The 18,668-nt window shown below is 34.9% G+C and overlaps 2 protein-coding genes across 2 annotated transcripts in view; one reads left to right on the top strand and one right to left on the bottom strand.

The window, feature by feature from the left end:
- Positions 1–871, bottom strand: part of LOC134842844 (uncharacterized) — a 40,571-nt gene extending 39,700 nt beyond the window's left edge. The window contains exon 1 of the mRNA XM_063859343.1: positions 256–871. Coding sequence (XP_063715413.1) covers positions 256–352 — 97 coding nt within the window. The 5' untranslated portion in view covers positions 353–871. The remainder of the gene's footprint in view (positions 1–255) is intronic.
- The window catches only part of LOC134842841 (cyclin-dependent kinase 12-like), a 59,405-nt gene that overhangs the window by 7,148 nt on the left and 33,589 nt on the right, over positions 1–18,668 (top strand). The window lies entirely within an intron of this gene.

The raw sequence follows: 18,668 nt of genomic DNA, 5'->3' as shown, positions 1-18,668 counted from the left end.
AAGACTATGGTCGGAACATTCTGTGCTACTTGCAGAGTAACCGAGTATCCTTGTTTTATTTAAATAATAAAACTTATCTATATACATTAATTTTTATGTTTATAAGGTTTTTATTTAGGACCGCAAAAATTGAGAACCATACATCTAAACGAGGGTTTCAATCGGTCCATACTTCTAAACGTGTACCAGTTGGTAATCTGGTCGCAAAAAAATCCCCAAAAAACGTTAATTAAAAGATGGCTGTTGGAAACTCACCCGGGTCATCGTAAACATTGTAGGATTGGGCGGGGCAGAAGGAGTAGAGAACCAAACCGAAGGAAATTATGATTGTCTTCATATTGTTACTTGTCATTTCAATTCAGAAAAGGATGCCGATAAACCATAAAACAAAACAAAACCCGCTCGACTTGCGATTGGTATGAAAAAGTTAAAGATAATTATATTTTTCAATTTGCCAAACAATTTGACAAAGCTGTTTGTTGTTACCTGGGCGACTCAGTAAGGAAATTAATCTAAGATCGCCACTTGAAATATGTTCAGTATTTTTCAAGTTGAACCAGCCAATAGAATTACGGAAACCCAAAAAAAAAGAATTGTGATTTCGTTAAAAAGCGCAGTTGTGCCTCATTCGTTTTTTGTTTGAAGGGTCTGAATTATCCTTTCAGTTGAGCAAATTGGACGCCGCTTTTGAGCTAAGCTGATAAATGGGAGAAATAACAGAAAAACAGGCAGATTTATTTCAAATTGTAAAATGAAATCGATGGTAATGCAAAAAACAGCTGAGTTTTTAATCACCCCGTGATTGATGCTGATTTATGAGGAGATTATTAGTAGGCTGATTATTTTTTGTTTGTTTCTATTTATTTTTGTGCACCCAACTGGTAAATAAATGGTGCCATTTGAAGATATTTAAAACCGGATCTTTTGTTCTAAAATTTTTTGATGATTGAAATCAAACGTTTCATCGTTGACGCCTATATTTTCAATTGAGACGCCAGAAGTCCAGTAAAGTAGACAGTTTTTAGATATCATTCAACGAAAACCAAAATGAAGGAAAAGCTTTTTATGGGAATGCCCAAAATCTTTTTACCAAGACAACAACAGAAAAGTCTTATAAAAAGGCAATTTGCTGTAAGCTATATTAATAATTGAGGGAATGAATGCGTTTTTTCATATGATTACGTAATTGTTAATCTTTCTCATTGTTTAAATCCGTCTGATTAGGCGGCTGGTTTGTTTTAAAAGATTATATTGTTAATCATAGGATTTGAACGGTCATAAAAATGACTTTTTAATTTATACTTAAGGATAGACGTCAGCATTGCATAAGGATGAAATGGTTTATCGGTTTATGAAAACAAAATAACTGACCAGATTAGGTTCCAGATTACAAAACAACTGTATTAAAAACAGCTTTCAATTTCCCGTGCGAGCCCAAGTATTCGTTTTAATTTTTTGACCGACAGAGACAATTCACGGACAGTGTTTGATCCAAAATTCATATTCGGAAACAGTCCGTCAGTGAAGTGCCAAGCCAAAGCGTTTGTTAAAAACAAAGTCGCAATATAGTCCAGTCCTAAGTCGAAAAAAGCTGAATAAAAACTCATAGCTTAAAACATAGATAGTTGAAATCTAAGAAAACTGAGAATTTAACACACTCAAAAGTCATTCAAACAGATTGGTTGGTCAAAACATGATGGATGACAAAGTCAAAATATATCAGAACTCATGCAAAAGGCTTAGACATGATCTACGAAAATATGGAACCAAGCGTTATGCCAAAAAGTAACTACTTTGCGTTTTATCTTATAAGACTTTGGCCGTTAGTTTTGGTCATCTTCTGCGTGCTGTTTGTTTTTGGTGTCTAGCTGCGTGACTGTGCTGTCGTGGTTGTCTGTGCTGGAATACGTATGTGGCTGAAAGCCTGGCCTGCTACAAATAATGGTAACTCGCCGGATCATCAACAAACCGCCATGTCTGCACACCGCCATATCTTGAAGCCAAAAATACAACATAATTATGTGAAAATTGGATAACAACAATGACTATCTTTTGTTATGTTACATAACAATACTTCTTTTCGGTTTGTTGGAATGGTAATCCTAATTTCGGTTTTTTGGCCCTTCGGCTTGTTGGCTACCACCGGTAACTCAACATACACAGGTTGCCAATGACTACAAACTTCTGAGACTCCGTTTCAGAGACTCCGTTTATACTATGACCGTTTATACTTCTGAGACTCCGTTTATAGTTTTGGCAACGAAAAAATACTTGACTCTATGGAAAACAAGTTTTAAAAGGAACCGTAGTGTTAGGACTAGAATATTTTCGTGACTCAAAAAACATTAAAACTTGCTTCTTTTACAGATCATTTTTTATATTCCATTTTTTGTTTAGTTACAAACTTTTAGCCAAAAAAAGTCAGTGATTCCTAATTCAAACATTGAAACTGAACATAAAAATTGAATCCGCATACTCATATCTATCGCAAAATCCATCGGTGAATCTGTGGTTTGTTAATCGAAACCTTGTCTTTACTTTTTTTTTCGCAAATTAGTGTACTTTTTCCTGCGTGATGTGATTAAGGGATCTGACATAAAACTATAATTTAGGCATGTTTTTCATCGTAAAATAGGCCAATTGGACAAAGCTTTTTCAGAAAATTGACTAAAAGAACAAAAAAATCGAAAAAAAAATTAAGCAGAAAACTTTTGAACCTTACTGAAATTTTCAGTTCCTAAAGTCTCGAAAAAAAACCAACTTTATTTGCTTAAAGCTAAGTTTGCAGGCCTTAAATAAGTCATAGTTAGGCTGATGTAAGCCTTATTTCGCTCGAAATATTGCGAAAAACCAAAAATTTCAAACCGGTTTTTCTTGACTCTGGTTAAAGCACTGGAATGAACATTGCCTTATTTTGCCCGATTTAGCGTGGAAAAACACTAAAACTTACCCGAGTACAAAGTTTCTTATCATTTTTTAAGTGGTCAGAACAAAAGAATAAATCTTGCGCTCCAAATATTGAAATTTTTTCGAGGTAAAAAATGTCAAAAAAGCAATAAAATAAAATAATTGTGTGAAAACTTATAAAACCAACATTCAGGAATAAATATATTTTCCACTTTTTGTCGTAGAAAATTTCACTCGTGAAAACATGGAAAAATAAAGAAGTACAAAAAAAATTTTAGCGTCAAAGAAAAACAAAAAACGAACTATAAGCACTGAAAGATGATAGGTCAACCAAGAACAACTCGATGTCTCTACAAAGAGAGCCACTGGTGGAAAATAACCTCAACACAGCTAGCCCGGCTGAGAAAAAGAAACGAAAAAATTTTTGACTGTAAAGAATATTCTTGCCCAACCATCAAAATTATTAGTTGTTTTACTGAATGATGTTGGTATGAAGATCAAAATGATGGCAGAAACACAGAAGTAGATCAGCTCAAGTAAATTTTGGTAGCACGACAGCTTACCCTATTCCAGTTTACCCTATGTCGTTTTTCACTATACCATTTTATCCTTTAAACCAATTCAACCTACGTCAATATTTCTTATGCCATATGACAATGGAATTCTGTTTTTGTCCTTTATCACACTAGCTGTTAGGGACCTGTATAGAAATGTTAACTCAATTGAGTTCTAACTTATAGACTCAAAAATTGTCTCGGTTAATAAACCGAGCTTTTTATGGAACCGATAAAAAATTGTGACCAAAAACGTAGCATTTAACACACATAGCAGTTTTTGATTTCCAATAACAGTAACAGAAGAAAATTGACTAAAAGAACAAAAAAATCGAAAAAAAAATTAAGCAGAAAACTTTTGAACCTTACTGAAATTTTCAGTTCCTAAAGTCTCGAAAAAAAACCAACTTTATTTGCTTAAAGCTAAGTTTGCAGGCCTTAAATAAGTCATAGTTAGGCTGATGTAAGCCTTATTTCGCTCGAAATATTGCGAAAAACCAAAAATTTCAAACCGGTTTTTCTTGACTCTGGTTAAAGCACTGGAATGAACATTGCCTTATTTTGCCCGATTTTGCGTGGAAAAACACTAAAACTTACCGGAATACAAAGTTTCTTATCATTTTTTAAGTGGTCAGAACAAAAGAATAAATCTTGCGCTCCAAATATTGAAATTTTTTCGAGGTAAAAAATGTCAAAAAAGCAATAAAATAAAATAATTGTGTGAAAACTTATAAAACCAACATTCAGGAATAAATATATTTTCCACTTTTTGTCGTAGAAAATTTCACTCGTGAAAACATGGAAAAATAAAGAAGTACAAAAAAAATTTTAGCGTCAAAGAAAAACAAAAAACGAACTATAAGCACTGAAAGATGATAGGTCAACCAAGAACAACTCGATGTCTCTACAAAGAGAGCCACTGGTGGAAAATAACCTCAACACAGCTAGCCCGGCTGAGAAAAAGAAACGAAAAAATTTTTGACTGTAAAGAATATTCTTGCCCAACCATCAAAATTATTAGTTGTTTTACTGAATGATATTGGTATGAAGATCAAAATGATGGCAGAAACACAGAAGTAGATCAGCTCAAGTAAATTTTGGTAGCACGACAGCTTACCCTATTCCAGTTTACCCTATGTCGTTTTTCACTATACCACTTTATCCTTTAAACCAATTCAACCTACGCCAATATTTCTTATGCCATATGACAATGGAATTCTGTTTTTGTCCTTTATCACACTAGCTGTTAGGGACCTGTATAGAAATGTTAACTCAATTGAGTTCTAACTTATAGACTCAAAAATTGTCTCGGTTAATAAACCGAGCTTTTTATGGAACCGATAAAAAATTGTGACCAAAAACGTAGCATTTAACACACATAGCAGTTTTTGATTTCCAATAACAGTAACAGAAATAGGATTGAAAAAAAGGATTGGATCATTTACCATTTTAATTATTGCAAACAAAACACATGATGCCAACTTACGTGGGGATTAACACAGCTAAGCCGCAGAACGCTAAACAATGGTTGTTCACGAATGCACGAAAAAGCAAAAAGTAGAGAATGGCAACAAGCTGACTGCAATCACTCAGGGAAAAATCTGAAGTCTTCATGGAACGACGACAGTCACGAGATATTCCATGGCCGGTCAGACGCCAGAATGATAGTGCAACAAATATAGCAAAATACCCAAACTCAGCTGGTACCCGTCAACAGCAGCAATATTGCAACTTAGGTAAACTTGTCTTCAAGCAGTGTCCCATGAGAAAGCCGGCTAACTGGCTTTACCATCGCGCTCTGGCATTAACAAGGCGCTCAATCGACAGAAAACATTTGACAGGCCTTTTGCCTCGCCAATGTTTGACAATTATTTCAAACTTCCTAAGCAATACAAAATTTTTTGTTTATTTGATAGCTGGATTAACGATACTGAGCGGGTCATTACTTTTGGCGACCGCGTCATTGTAAAAGCCCTCCAACTAAAAACAGACATCTGGCTTTGCGATCGATCATTTAAATTTTTTCCGATGCAGATTTACCAACTGTATACGTTCATTTAGAAACGGCTTTTACCCACCCTGCGTCTATGGCATTACTCCGGCGTTAAGTTTTGTCCCACTTGAGCTGGTTGAATTTGCATTTGACCATACCATCGAGGAGTTAGACAAATTTGCAGACCTCTTCGACCTAGACGATGCAGTTAGTGAAAAATTAAGTGAGGTTGCTTCCTATTTTCAAAGAAGTAACATCAACAGTGAAACTATAAAAAGAAATAGTCGCGAACACTCTTTTTTTTGAGTTTATGGAATCATTCGAAGGAAGCAGCTTCTGACTTGATCCGAGCAAAAATTGCTAAAGAAGAGCGGCATTTTGGTGCTACTACTCTGTTTTTAGTGTAGCCATCCTTCCCTATAATTATTCCTTGACCAAGTTAAACTCGACGCCGCAAATCAGAAGTTTATTAACTCAAGTTCGTGGGAGGAAACATCAATTCTACTTTAAAAAAAAAAGAGAGCTCAACGGAAAAACATCAAGCACTGTAACCAGGTTTCAATTGTTAATTAATTATAAAATTAATGAAGATTCACTTGTAATTTGCTGATGATCTCTAATTCAATTGAGCCATTCTTGAGTGTAAATTTTGACATTTTTGGAGAAATTTTCAAAAATTCAAATCAATTTCTTGAAAACACACTCTTTTTGAGGTTTTTGCATGTTATAAAGCTGATTTTCGGGAGACGACAAAGGTCAAAACCAAAATACTTTTTTCTCCCTCACCCAGCCCTAGTACCTTATTTTACCTTGCTTTGATGTTTTATTCACATGCGGCTTTTTTTTCGATCAAATTTTTGGCTATTTGATCTGTTCGGATATACTTCGTTTCGGATTCTTCAAAGAGCTGGTTTCAGTTGTAATTGCTTTAACTATCGGGTAAAATGGCTCAGCGTAAAATGAAACATAGGGTAAGATAATTTATATTAAAACGCAGTAGGGTAATTTGGAATGGGTTAAAACGTCATGGAATCTAAAAAAAATTTTATATTCCATGACTTTTTTCATTAGTTTTCAAACTGAATTATTTTTGTTACTGATTTTTTTTTTGACTTTTCGTTAAGTTTTTTTTTAACATGCTCTAATTTGGATAGAATTTGCAAACTGTAAAAAATAAACTTAAAATGTAGTGCAAGGCCAGCCTCTCTATATTTGTCTAAACTATTATGAAAATAGAAAACTTTCAGACCATTTTTTCTCTCCACAGCGAACTTTTTAACGTTTTATTAATAAATGTCAAGGCTGGAACGGCTTTAATATGGTGCCACAATTAAGTATAACATTGTTCTATACGTAATCAAAATTATGAAAAAACTGTTCGTTTCAGACCGTAAGGCGGAGGTCGTTTGAATTAATTTTTTTTCAGTCAGTTCCTTACTGATGTGTATTTAATTTTGCGATAGATTTCAAATATTTTAGCTTCCGACAAATAAGCTCAAACTCCAGAAAGAACTCGATTTGTACTGATTTGTGATAACCAATTGGTTGCAGTCAATTTACTGCGCGTTATATAAATGAATTTATTTATATTTAGTCATATGGTGTGAAACATGCATTTGCTTGAAAATGTTTTCATATATAGCGCTGTGCCTTCAACGCAAAACTTTGAAAGAAGTTAAGGTCAAAAAAGTGGTTTTATTGTAGAGAAACAAATTTTCTCCTTAATGGAGATGCTACAAGGGTACGCGAATCTCATACACTTACGAAATTTACAAAAAAAATCAACACAGAATTTTATTTGCAACAACAAAACCCTTGATTTTGAAGCCTGATTTTAAGCGTGTGATATATAGTCATCTCCTACAAGATCATTTAGAAGAGTTGATTGTTTTCTTTGAACGTTTTTCTTACTGGAGTTGATGTTTTTGGAATGGAGTTGATGTTGAATGTTTTTCACTTGGTTTTTATTGGTTTTCTAAGTTGATGTTGATGGTTTTTTACTTGGTTTTTGTTGGTTTTCTAAGCCAACGCAATTCAACACAACAGTTTACTTAGTCTTAATACCCTAGTTGACAAAGATGACCAATCTTACAAGATCATGAAAGATTCATGCAGAAATGGCATATCTTGTATGATCTTGGATGTTGCGGGATATCTTGCAAGGTCTTGTAAGATTTTTACAGGAGCTTACGAGCTATCTTGTAATCTCACGTTCTTGTAACATCTTACATATTGGCTTTTTGTGGTTTTCTATGCCAAAGCATTTCAATGCAAGTTTTTTAGTTTAATTACCCTAGTTGACAAAAATGGTGTATTTGCAATTAACTGTTCTGGTAGTGTTACTGGCGCAAAACAAAAAAAAATTCACGTAAACTAAACTTTTTGGTCCTTTTAAAATGATCATAAAAAATTTCAGAGCAAATTTTTCAAAAAGTCGCTTTTGATAGTGCTAAGTCTCCTCCAAAACTTCAAGCAATGAGCAAGTTCTACCAAGCCCAAAAAATTCTCTACCATGGTTCTGTCAGTTCTACAACCACGTTTTGTCAGTTCTCACCACCTGTTGAGCGTCATTTTGCGGATTACTACCAGGCTTACAACAAGTCATTCGTAGCGTCATTAGACACATTTGTGAAGGTTGTGCCCGTAGAACCAAAAAAAAAGAATTAAATGGTTTTTGTCTAAATGAGAGATAGTCTTCGTGGATCAGTGCTGACGACGACTTAAGATATTGAGAATCTTCCCGATATTTTTGCAACAATTAACGAGGATGTAACCAAGTCAGTTATAGAGTAAATAAGTTAGTTGTTAATAAACTATTCTGTTGGTATAACTGGTATGTACATTCTTTATACACTAACTCAGGATTAGAAGAATAAAAAAAATAATGGGTCAATTGTATATTCTGTTTTAAAAGCACAACGAACAGTCGAATGATCGACCGTTGGTCGTTTCATAGCATAATTTGCAGTATGTAATCAATACCAAAGGTCGTAAGATTTTAAAAAATGAGCAGCTCAGATCATTACCTAATCAGAAAATTTAAACTCAACTAAAACTATATTCTATAAACAACCGTTTCAGCCTTCAAATCAGAGTGAACAAAATTTAGAAACTGCGCAAAACAAAATGAAATGATTGGAACAAGAATTATGTATCTACAGTTTGATATGTACAATTTTGTACGAACCGGTGAATTTTTTGGAATTTACACTAGACCTAAAAAGAAAGAAAACAAATCTACACTACCCAATGTACACCTAAAATGTACAGAGAAAAAAAAGAAGATAAGGCATTGAAAGAGAAAAGAAAATCTAAAAAAAGGTACGGCGTTGATAACTAAATAATGAAGTTTATTTAAATTACTGGAGTTTTAGTTGAATGTGGCCTCAATGTCATCTAAGGACTGTCTCAGGCCCTGGTCAATTGTCGAGGAGATTTCGCTCATAGTGTCCTCGTCTTTTTCTCTGTTCTTCCCATTGGGTGAATTCAACGAAACAGAATGAGCAGCCCCCGCAGGAGTTGAGTTGTTGGATGACCAGGCAAGTTTCGTTTCGGCAATAAAGTTCAATTTCTGAGGAGATTTCGGGAGAGGAGTAAGGAAGTCTGATGGTGATCAAAAAGAAAAGGCTGGGAGTTTCACTGTGTTCGCCTCGAAACCTACCTATTCATCGTTTTCCTCCACGTTTCGGCGTATCTGCGCTCTCCGTAAAATTGTGGGGGTGTTACGTTTCGTCTGGGTCTGGACCAAGGCCTCGTCTGAGTCTCTTTGGGTGAACTCTCCAGCAAGATTGGTTTTACTGCTGAACCAGCTGCCGATGATCCAGGAAGGGTGAAGAGGAGGAAGAGGGAAAAGAGGAACATGAGAATGTCTGAGGCGGTTCTGGAATGATCACAATTTCCGACCAGAGCTTAGTCGACAGCGTCGTGGTGCCTAAATTCGTTGTCTTCTTGACAGTGTCAGTCTGGATTGCCTTCTTGGGTGGGCAAATTTTCCTTTTTCCAGCTGAACTTAGCATGTTTTCACAATCGATACCAATTAACAAGAACTTTTAGAGGAATTATTTTTGATATCTTAATTCGACGTTCTTAAAATGTGTCATTTTCCAGTGTAACCAATTGTTTCGAAGAATCAAGGGTTGATTGGGTTTAAGTAAGAGGTCGATTGGTGTTTTTTCTAAAAAGATTACCTCCAGAAGTCAGTTTTGCTTTTAATGAATGACTACCTTGGGTAGCATGAATCGGGGTCGTACGATTTCCTGAGGAGATATTAGCAATTGGGAGGTTAGCTTCTGAGTCGGATGAGAGTTCTTTGTCCGGGTCTTCGTGTCTATCCTCTTCCCCATCATGGATCTGACAAGGTCGTTTTTCCTTGGTTTAAATGAAAATCAGCGGAAATTGGGTTTTTCCACCTAGTTTAGCGGTACGGCTGAAAATTCCAAATAATATTTTTGATTGAGGATTTTAAAGTCAATTTGGGTAATTTGGACGACATAGCAAGAAAACTGGATTTTACAGTATGTAAACGTCTTTCTATAAGTCCGCTTGATCTATGATATTCTACTGTACAGTAAATTTTTTCGATATTGATGTTTTTACCGAAAGATTTTAAAAAAGTGCGATAAAAAGCATGACCCCTGGTCGATTCTTATTCTTCTTGGAAAGTCGCAAAGATGGCAATAATCGTTTAAGAAAGAACTGACTGAGTTTGAAGAGGTTTTAATAAACACTTTTGCCGGAAAAAAATTGGTAAAACCATCGATGCATAGGAGATTTATTTCTTCATTGGCAAATGACAAGTCCGAAAGTTTGCTCGTGTGCTCCGATCCTAATAAAAGTTGAAAAATTCTTACCGGCCTCCAAGCACTGCCTGCAAGACTTGTCTTGGTGGCAGATCACTCTATAAAAATGCGGTCACCAAATATAATCCGGCAAGAATATATTCCGCCATCAGTCTTATAAGAGACTGAGAGTTGCAGATATTAATTTCCATTGGGTCTCACTGTTTCTCATAATACAAATAACTACATCTCTAATCCACTCTGCTTCGTCTGACTCACTAATATTTCATGTGCTAGCGAGGTCCATCAAGGCTCACCAGAAGTGTTCAAAATATTCCTTGTCTCTTTGTTTCCTATTTAAAAATTTGTACCTCTCAAATATGACGTTCGGAGGTTTATTAAAAGCTTGGTCCAAAAGGTCCCAAAATTCCTAAAAGAGGTAGATAAAAATTTTACCCTAGAGTTTTTACCCGAGCGAAGTCAGCACAATCAATCAACCTTTGTCTTGTACTGAGTGAAGTTTTATTTTCGAAGCAAAACACTCCTTATTTAGTTATCAAGTTTTTAGTAACAAGTTGAAAAAAAATTATGTAACAACAAAATAGCTAGTTAATTTTTGATCCGACCACTGAAAAAGGGGAGGAACTTTGTATTCTAGTTTAGTTTTTTTCTTTTTGTTTTCCACGCAAAACCAGGTACCACAAATAATCATCGCGCTGGGTTGAGTGCTATTTCATATTGAAATTTTTTCATTCGTGATTCAATTGATATCAAAAAAATTGAAAATTGTTCAAATATTGGGGAAAAAAATTGAAAAAATATTTAAAAAGATTGTTTTTTATTTTTTTTTGTTTTTGTTGTTATTTGTCTTCAAAATTGTTTTCTAATCTGCATAACTCACAATGACTGACAAAAACGCCTGAACTCTACTTTGCGCTCAGATTTTTCTATCACATCCTGCTGAAAAAAAAGACATAAATCGGAAAAACAGTTTTGTTAAAACTTTTTAAGACTGGTTGGAACACTCTTGCACACTAACCAGCAATCCTTGATTCAAATTATCCATGCAAGAAAAACTATTACACTGTTTTTTTCTATCACTTCTTAAACTAAACTCAGTGTCTATTTTAATCGAATCTTGTTTTCATTTTAGTTCTATTTTAAACACCTTGAATTATTCATTAATTACTTTTTCAAAGGTGAATTAGAGCACTTGGATTTAATTTTACCATAAAATACAAACAATAAAACCTAGACTGATTTTTAACTGAAAGTATTATAAAAATAGATTGGTAAAAACTTAATTTAAATCCTTGAACTCCAAGTAGAACTCATTCAAAATTTAAAAAAATTTCACCATATGAAACAGATGATGGAACAATTGGAACCAATTAAAAACAAGTTTTTATTTTATACTTTGATTTTTCTCACAGTCAAATTACTAATACCTTAGCAGTCATGAACTATGAGTACATCTTACGATAATATGTAAAGCTGAAACTATTCATAGTTTCAGCCAGAGAATGGAATAATAAGATAGGAACCACTTGCTTTCTTCTTTCCTATAACCTCGCAATTAAACCAGTATATAACTAGATCTATTGAGACTAGGAAAAATAATTTTATCTGGCCAAACACAATTAGCGTGACGAAGAGGCATTGTAACTTCATCAGAAACTACTCTATGAAAAGGGCGCTCAAGCCTAAGCTCATCTGGTAGGACCAACCAGTATCGAGCAGGCCTAAAACCAACTTTTTTTCCAGAAGAAATCAAACAAAACAGTTTAAAATGACAAACAATTGAAACTATTTCGACGTCTCCTTAAATCTAATCAAACAATTTGAATGCATTTGACTAAGAAAACCAAAATCTGCATCGCAAAGCAAAAAAATTAAGCTGACAAAATTTGAAAATTTTTGTGCGTTAGTTCTTGTCATTATTTTATAAACTGCATTAAAAAAATACCCCAAATTCTATCCTCATCTTCGTCATACTTCCAATAGTGACCTATCACTCGGTCAAGTACACTGTTGTCACGACCGCAGACCAAGTTGATATTAAAAAAACAGCAGTCGATGTGAAAAAACCTTCCAGAGAAAAAGGACAAATACTTGACCCTTATCTACCAAGAGTAAGAACTTCCCGAAGTAAAAGTAAAAGTACGAAGAAAACTGCTTGACAACTATATACCAACGTAATCTAACAATATTGAAATTTCACTATCAAAATTTTGTATCCAGAATTAAAAATTAAATTTGATTCAAATCCTTATTAATGGTTTACAAAGACATTTTTCAACAGGTTTTCATAGAATGATTTAGAAAAATACAATATCAAAGTTCACAAGAGCAAACTTGACATTCACGAATGATGTCGTTGCAAAAATTTATAATTAAATCTCCATCAAAGAAACTTTTTTGTATCACCAACACAATCATCCCGACATACAGCAGTAAGAACAGATATCAATTTTTTTTCACGCTTCGTAGATGCCATTCGCGAAAAAAATTACTTACTTGGAAGTATCACCAATAGTGAAAATCGATATCTTAAAAGTCTTTGCATGGTTTGTAATCGACTTTTTTCATCACAACAGAGACCTTATAGCACAATCAAGAAAAAAAATAATTCCAAACTTTGATACAGGTTCAATGTTTGAGACCCTGAATGGTATCGTGATGTTTTTATTATAAAGACAAACGACGTTTTTAGCTCATCGTTTCAAAAACTGTTAATTTCTTGAAGTTTGCTCACTAGCAATCAATACAACGCCGTTAAATAAAATACAAAACTCATAACAGAGCAGACAACACTCGTTTAAACTCAATCTTAAAACAAACACGAGAAATTTTAAACGGAATAACAACACTTAATCAACAAGATTTTCCGACATCATCACACTTTGAAAGAAAAAAATTGTAAACAACCCAGCAGAGTATCTCATCGATACATCTTACATTTGTACACCACATACTAAAATTATGCCGTTCCAACAATCAAAAATACAATCAACAGCTAAGCCAACCCCCTAATGATTATATCCATCTATGGATTGCAGACCCATAACTAAAAAAAGCTCTTTTAACAGGAAAACCAAAACAAAATCAGTTTGAATACCAAATTTTGATTTGTTTTCTCAAACAATAATTTTAAATATCCTATAGCAAACCCAGTTCAAACAAAATAACCACAACCTCTCGACAGCACCTAATACCAAAGACAACCTAAATGCACAAGTCAGTTTTCACGATAAAAGGAACACTCAAACAGATCACTCTGAAAACTACTCATTTTTAAAGAAAAGATACAATACGAAACAATCCAAGCATCAATGAAAATAATCGAAATCAGTTCTCTTTTTTTACAACAATCAATAAACAACGGTATAGATCTGATGAAAAGGAATGCCAATGGTATAATGACGACAAACCAGACAAAATTTTTTGCCAGATTTTTTCAAACCATTATTATACTCACCAGGAATTACCGAAAAACACATCACAAAAAACTATAATTCTAATGAAAACAAATTTTAGGTCATAACATGCAAAGACAATATCCAATACTTTTTCAAATTAACCAAGCTGAAACAAGGAAACTTGAATTACTGGTACCATGTTTTTTACAAGAGATTGATCAAATGAATTGATTTTGTAACTAAACTTTCCTTTACCTGGAACAAAAAGCAGGCTAAACACCTTTATGAAAGGTGTAAAATGGGAAATTTTAAACAGGTGACGAGACTCATCCGAATAAATCTTAGTTTATTCCCGAAAACTATGACTATTTTCACAACTTTTTCGAAAAATTTGAGGTTTGAGCTACGTTTCAGCAAGGTTTCAGAATGGGTTCAGCTAATATGAGCTTTGATTTAGATAGTCAGTACACTAAATATCACTTGTGCGTGCTCAATTTGATCAAATCTTATTGCGTTTCCAAATTTTGAGGAAAAAGTAAAAGAAAGGTAATTTTTTGTAGAAAATTTCTTAAAATTTTTTGAATAATAGCTAGTGGTATACAATTTTTTTTTCAAACTGTACATATTATATTTATGGATACATCACAAAAATGATAGAAATGGTCAAAACATTTTAAAAAAAATAAAGATTTCTGCATCAAAAACTCAGTTTTCTTACCATTTTGATACCATAATACTAAAACAATGCATCTTATATTATTACAGATGCAATGTTTGAATCAATTTTGTTAAAAAAATACTTATTTACCTAACTGTACTACATTTGATGCCAATCTTTATAAATTCTAAAAGATTTATTTCCATAAAACTTTTGGTGCACCAGTTCCATATTCTTTTGGCGTCTACTTTTTACTATTACGGGGTTATTCGATACTATCTTGTAATCATCAACATAGCCAAAGCTTGCCAACATTGAGCACTCCGGTAGGCCATTTACAAAGAATATGACCATTAAGGGTCCAAAAATCGACCCCTGAGGTACATCCAAAATCATAGAAAATCTCTTGCCACTCTTATAGCTTGAACAACTTTCTATTCTACCCTACCTTAAAACACGGAAAAGTCGGGCGCCAAGATTTTTTTGAAATTTACAATCTCGCCAATTAAACTCTGAAAAATATCAGAAGAGATTGACGTTACTGTAAGAAGAGTTATTGGGCTGTAATTGAAAACTGGTTGTTTGTCTCCTGCGCTGGGAACGGGGACAATTTCACTTATTTTCCACGTTGATGAAAAGATGCAATTAATAGCTATCGTGTTGAAAAAGATTTATGGATAGAACACCTGAGTTTTTTCAATGGAAGTTTTCCAAAGTTATAAGGTCTTTAGCTTCATTAATTTCCAGATTTTCGAGTTTTGCTTTGACTTCAATAATTTTAAAATGACCACTTGTTATTTTGCTAAGATGTTGTGAGTTAAATTTAGGATTATTAGCGGTGCGGCAAATCGATTTATTCATTGTGGATTTAAGAAATTGAACACAATTTCTTCGTTCAATATTTAGATTTAAAAAAAGAGAGCGTTGTTGAAGGTCTCTTTCTGTTTCACGGCTGCATTATTTTCCTTGGTTTTTTTTCTTATATCTTACATATAAGCAAAAGCTACTCTCATCAATCTGCTAGAAACAGAGATGGTGTGTGACACGCTAGTTAACATAAAATTGCAATTATCTGAAAGCTTTTTTGTGATTGGTAAATTGAATATCCTGGTTTTTGGGTCAAAAGCTCAGTTATAATGCAATTAACTGCAATTATCAATCGAATAACCCTAATAATTTCCGCCCAGCCCTTTTAGGTGATTTGATCAGAGCAGTAATTTAGTTCTGATCAAAACAATTCAATAATCTCCATGCCAATTTACCGCTAAGTTGATTCTTTCCCGTTTCGCTTGAGGAGCCTTGTTTTTATGGTGTGACGAGTGATATTACAAAGTGAGGCATGCAATCCAAGTCTGTTTGTCATGTACTAATTATTCCGCCGACAACTTTGAATTACAATCGGGGATTGTGAGTAAACGTTTTTTTGTTACATTCTGCAGGTATTTATTGTTGTTGCCGTTGTTGATGTGAGTTTTCAGCTGAAGTTGGTTGTTGGTCATTTTTTGTTTCTTTAGAAAATTTTTCAGTTGTTTTTTTTACCGTTGGCATCAGCACGCAATTTGCTATATGCATAAGTTATGCTATGAGTAATGTTCGTCCACATGTTTCCACATTCCTACTATGGTTCGCTTATTGAGTCCCGCTTCGCTGTTGCCCTCGGTCTGTTTGTTGATCCGGTTTGCGTCTCGACGAGCTCGAAAGGTAAATTCTTCTAGTGCTTTCTCAGTTCTTACGTTGGCGAGTTTGAAAATGTCTTTTGTTCTCAGATTTGATTCTGGGTAGCGCGACAGATTTGGAATTTAATCTTTTATATTTTTCAGACTTGAGAGAGGAAGAAAAGATCTGTGAGTTGAAAACACATTGGAAGCAGCAATACATTCAAAGATCGTAACTTGTTGATGTAATTGTTTTGTGAGCAAGCTGTAATCCATTTCGGGGCTTTATTCTGGAAGCCCTCAATGTAAACTTTTCCCGAAAGTACATAAGGACGAAAAATAAAACCAAGTTCTAAGACGACTAGCGAGCGCCTAAACAGAGCTTCACTTCCGTTTAACCGTCTCTACCATAGCCAGTTTAATGTGTGGTTCTCGTAACATCGGGTCAACGAAATCGCTACTACCTAAAAGCTATCGGCCAAACCGGTCAAATTAACTTGGTTACCGCTCAAACTAACTTGGCTCATCGCTGGGTCTCTGGATTTACTCTTTGGTAGATGAAATCATCATATCAATCGGAGATGAGTCGACCATTTTCATTAACTCCTAGATTCTCATTATTTGCAAATAATCGGATATTAATTTAAATTGAATTCCGGGATGCTGAAATTTGTTTTAAAATCAGTTAAATTTTACTCTCCAGTACCACTCCGGTTTCCTGAATCCGCGTCAAGAAGCGTCTTCTTCACAATCGGAAAGGGTGACAAGTTCTCTCGTTAGCCCTCTTGATTCACGGCAATTGCACTGCAACAATTTAAGCAGCACAATTTTTACAACTCGGAGCTTCTTCTCTTCAAATACTGATAGCTGTAGTTTCAATAGTTTTTCATATCTGTAGTGCATCTGTTTTCTATCAGCTAAAATCATCTGTCTAAGTTTCGCGGCTCTCAATTTTCGCGAATTTTCAAGATCATCGCGTGTCTTTATTTTGAATGAATTAAAAAAAAAACCATGTCATTCTCAACTGAACCTTCCCAAATCGTTCATTGTAGTAAATAAGACCGTTAATCAACACAATTAACACATCGTACATCAAAACTGCTTGAACTAAAAATTCCTTGTCGACATGCGTTTCCAGGTCTTTCTGGTCGAATGACACACCAGGCTAGTGAGATCGTGTCTCCCCAGATGGTTACACGAGAGTCCATACATCAAGATCGGCATTAATATTGAGTTGCATGGGCCTAGTTTAATCAGTGGTGCTCTCCTGTGTGTGTGCAACGTAGTAGGGGATTTGCTTAGCAGTTAATGGCGGCTGAAAGTTTTGGGCGTGGTTGCTTTTTCTTTCTAAAAATTTTTCCATTTAACCCTTCTAGGCGTTGTGGTCAGAACATTAATATAGTGTTGATCAAACTGCGCAGTGGTCTCCATGCCAATCAGCCGCGACGTTGTTTCCTTCCACCCCCTCCCCTGCATAACATGATCATTAGTTTTATGGTGTGACGAGTAGTTTTACAAGCTGAGGCATAAAATCCAAGTATGTTTTTAGTGTATTAATTAATGTGATAAACCTATGAAGTAGTTTCAGGTGATGTGACGCCAATGGTACCGTTGTAAGAAGAAGACCCGAAGCGGTATTTCAGAGATAAACTCGTCAATCCGCGATACTCCCTCTCTACCCTACATTTCCACCGCAATTTCCACCCGTGAAAAACCAGGTGATAGTCGGTTTTATTTCTTTTTCATTATTTGTTTTGAAGTCCAGTTTCTTTACAATCCATTTTACAATCTATTCTTTCCCTTGTTTTGCGTTTTTGTACCCTGATCAGTGAGTCTCCGTTCCAAATTACAGGCCGAAGTGGAGCAGGAAACTCGAAATAGGAACCTCGAGGACCAAGTACTGCAGCCCCAAAGATGTCGGAGCCACGGTTCACTCATACAGAGGTGCAAAACTAGCCGACCTTGCCACTACTGTCTCGCGCTACCCCTCGCAGAAACCTAACTGTGGTACGATAATAGCCTGCTTTAATGGTAATTCATCTATGGTTTCAGACTTTTTAAGGATTGCAGATTTTTCATAATTATTGAAGTTCATAAGATTAACCCGATTACTATCCCCATTACCATCCTCTCTGCAAACATTGACTTCATAAAGAGAAAACTTGGTGCTTCAAATATTGCTTTGCTTCGGCTGGTAATTGCCTTTTATCACTCAAGAATCCGAATTGTTTTCCCCAAACTAAACGTTAATTTCTGTGCTAATATGTTTTGTAAAGATCTTCTTCACTTTTCGTTCTTGCAAAAAACATTTCCAGTTTATTGCTCGCTCAGCTAACTTGTATATAGTCAACATAAATTTACCTCCTTGCTGCCAAAATATGGCCCTATCAAGCGCATTGCCCTACTTGCAAACGCCACCTCCGAAAAGGAGGAATTTGGTGTATCACTTGCAAAGCATACATCCACGTCTCATGTAGCGGGCTGCGGAGCAGCACTTTTTATTATAATGGGTTCTCCTGTACACACTGCAACCCCGAAAAATTTCCAAAAGTTTTCAACTCCACCAAAAGACCACCAAGCACAGCCCCTTATAACTCAAGAAGAAACATTACAGGCAACACCCGAACGAAATGTACTGCCCAACTCAACATAACCTAATCCATCGCCCCCAGCAATCGTTACAGTACCCTATCACTGATAGAAA

This window comes from Symsagittifera roscoffensis, chromosome 3 (genome assembly GCF_963678635.1).
Source record: "Symsagittifera roscoffensis chromosome 3, txSymRosc1.1, whole genome shotgun sequence".
NCBI lineage: Eukaryota > Metazoa > Xenacoelomorpha > Acoela > Convolutidae > Symsagittifera > Symsagittifera roscoffensis.
Note: the sequence above shows the minus strand (reverse complement) of the source record. Positions and strands in the feature narration are given on the sequence as shown.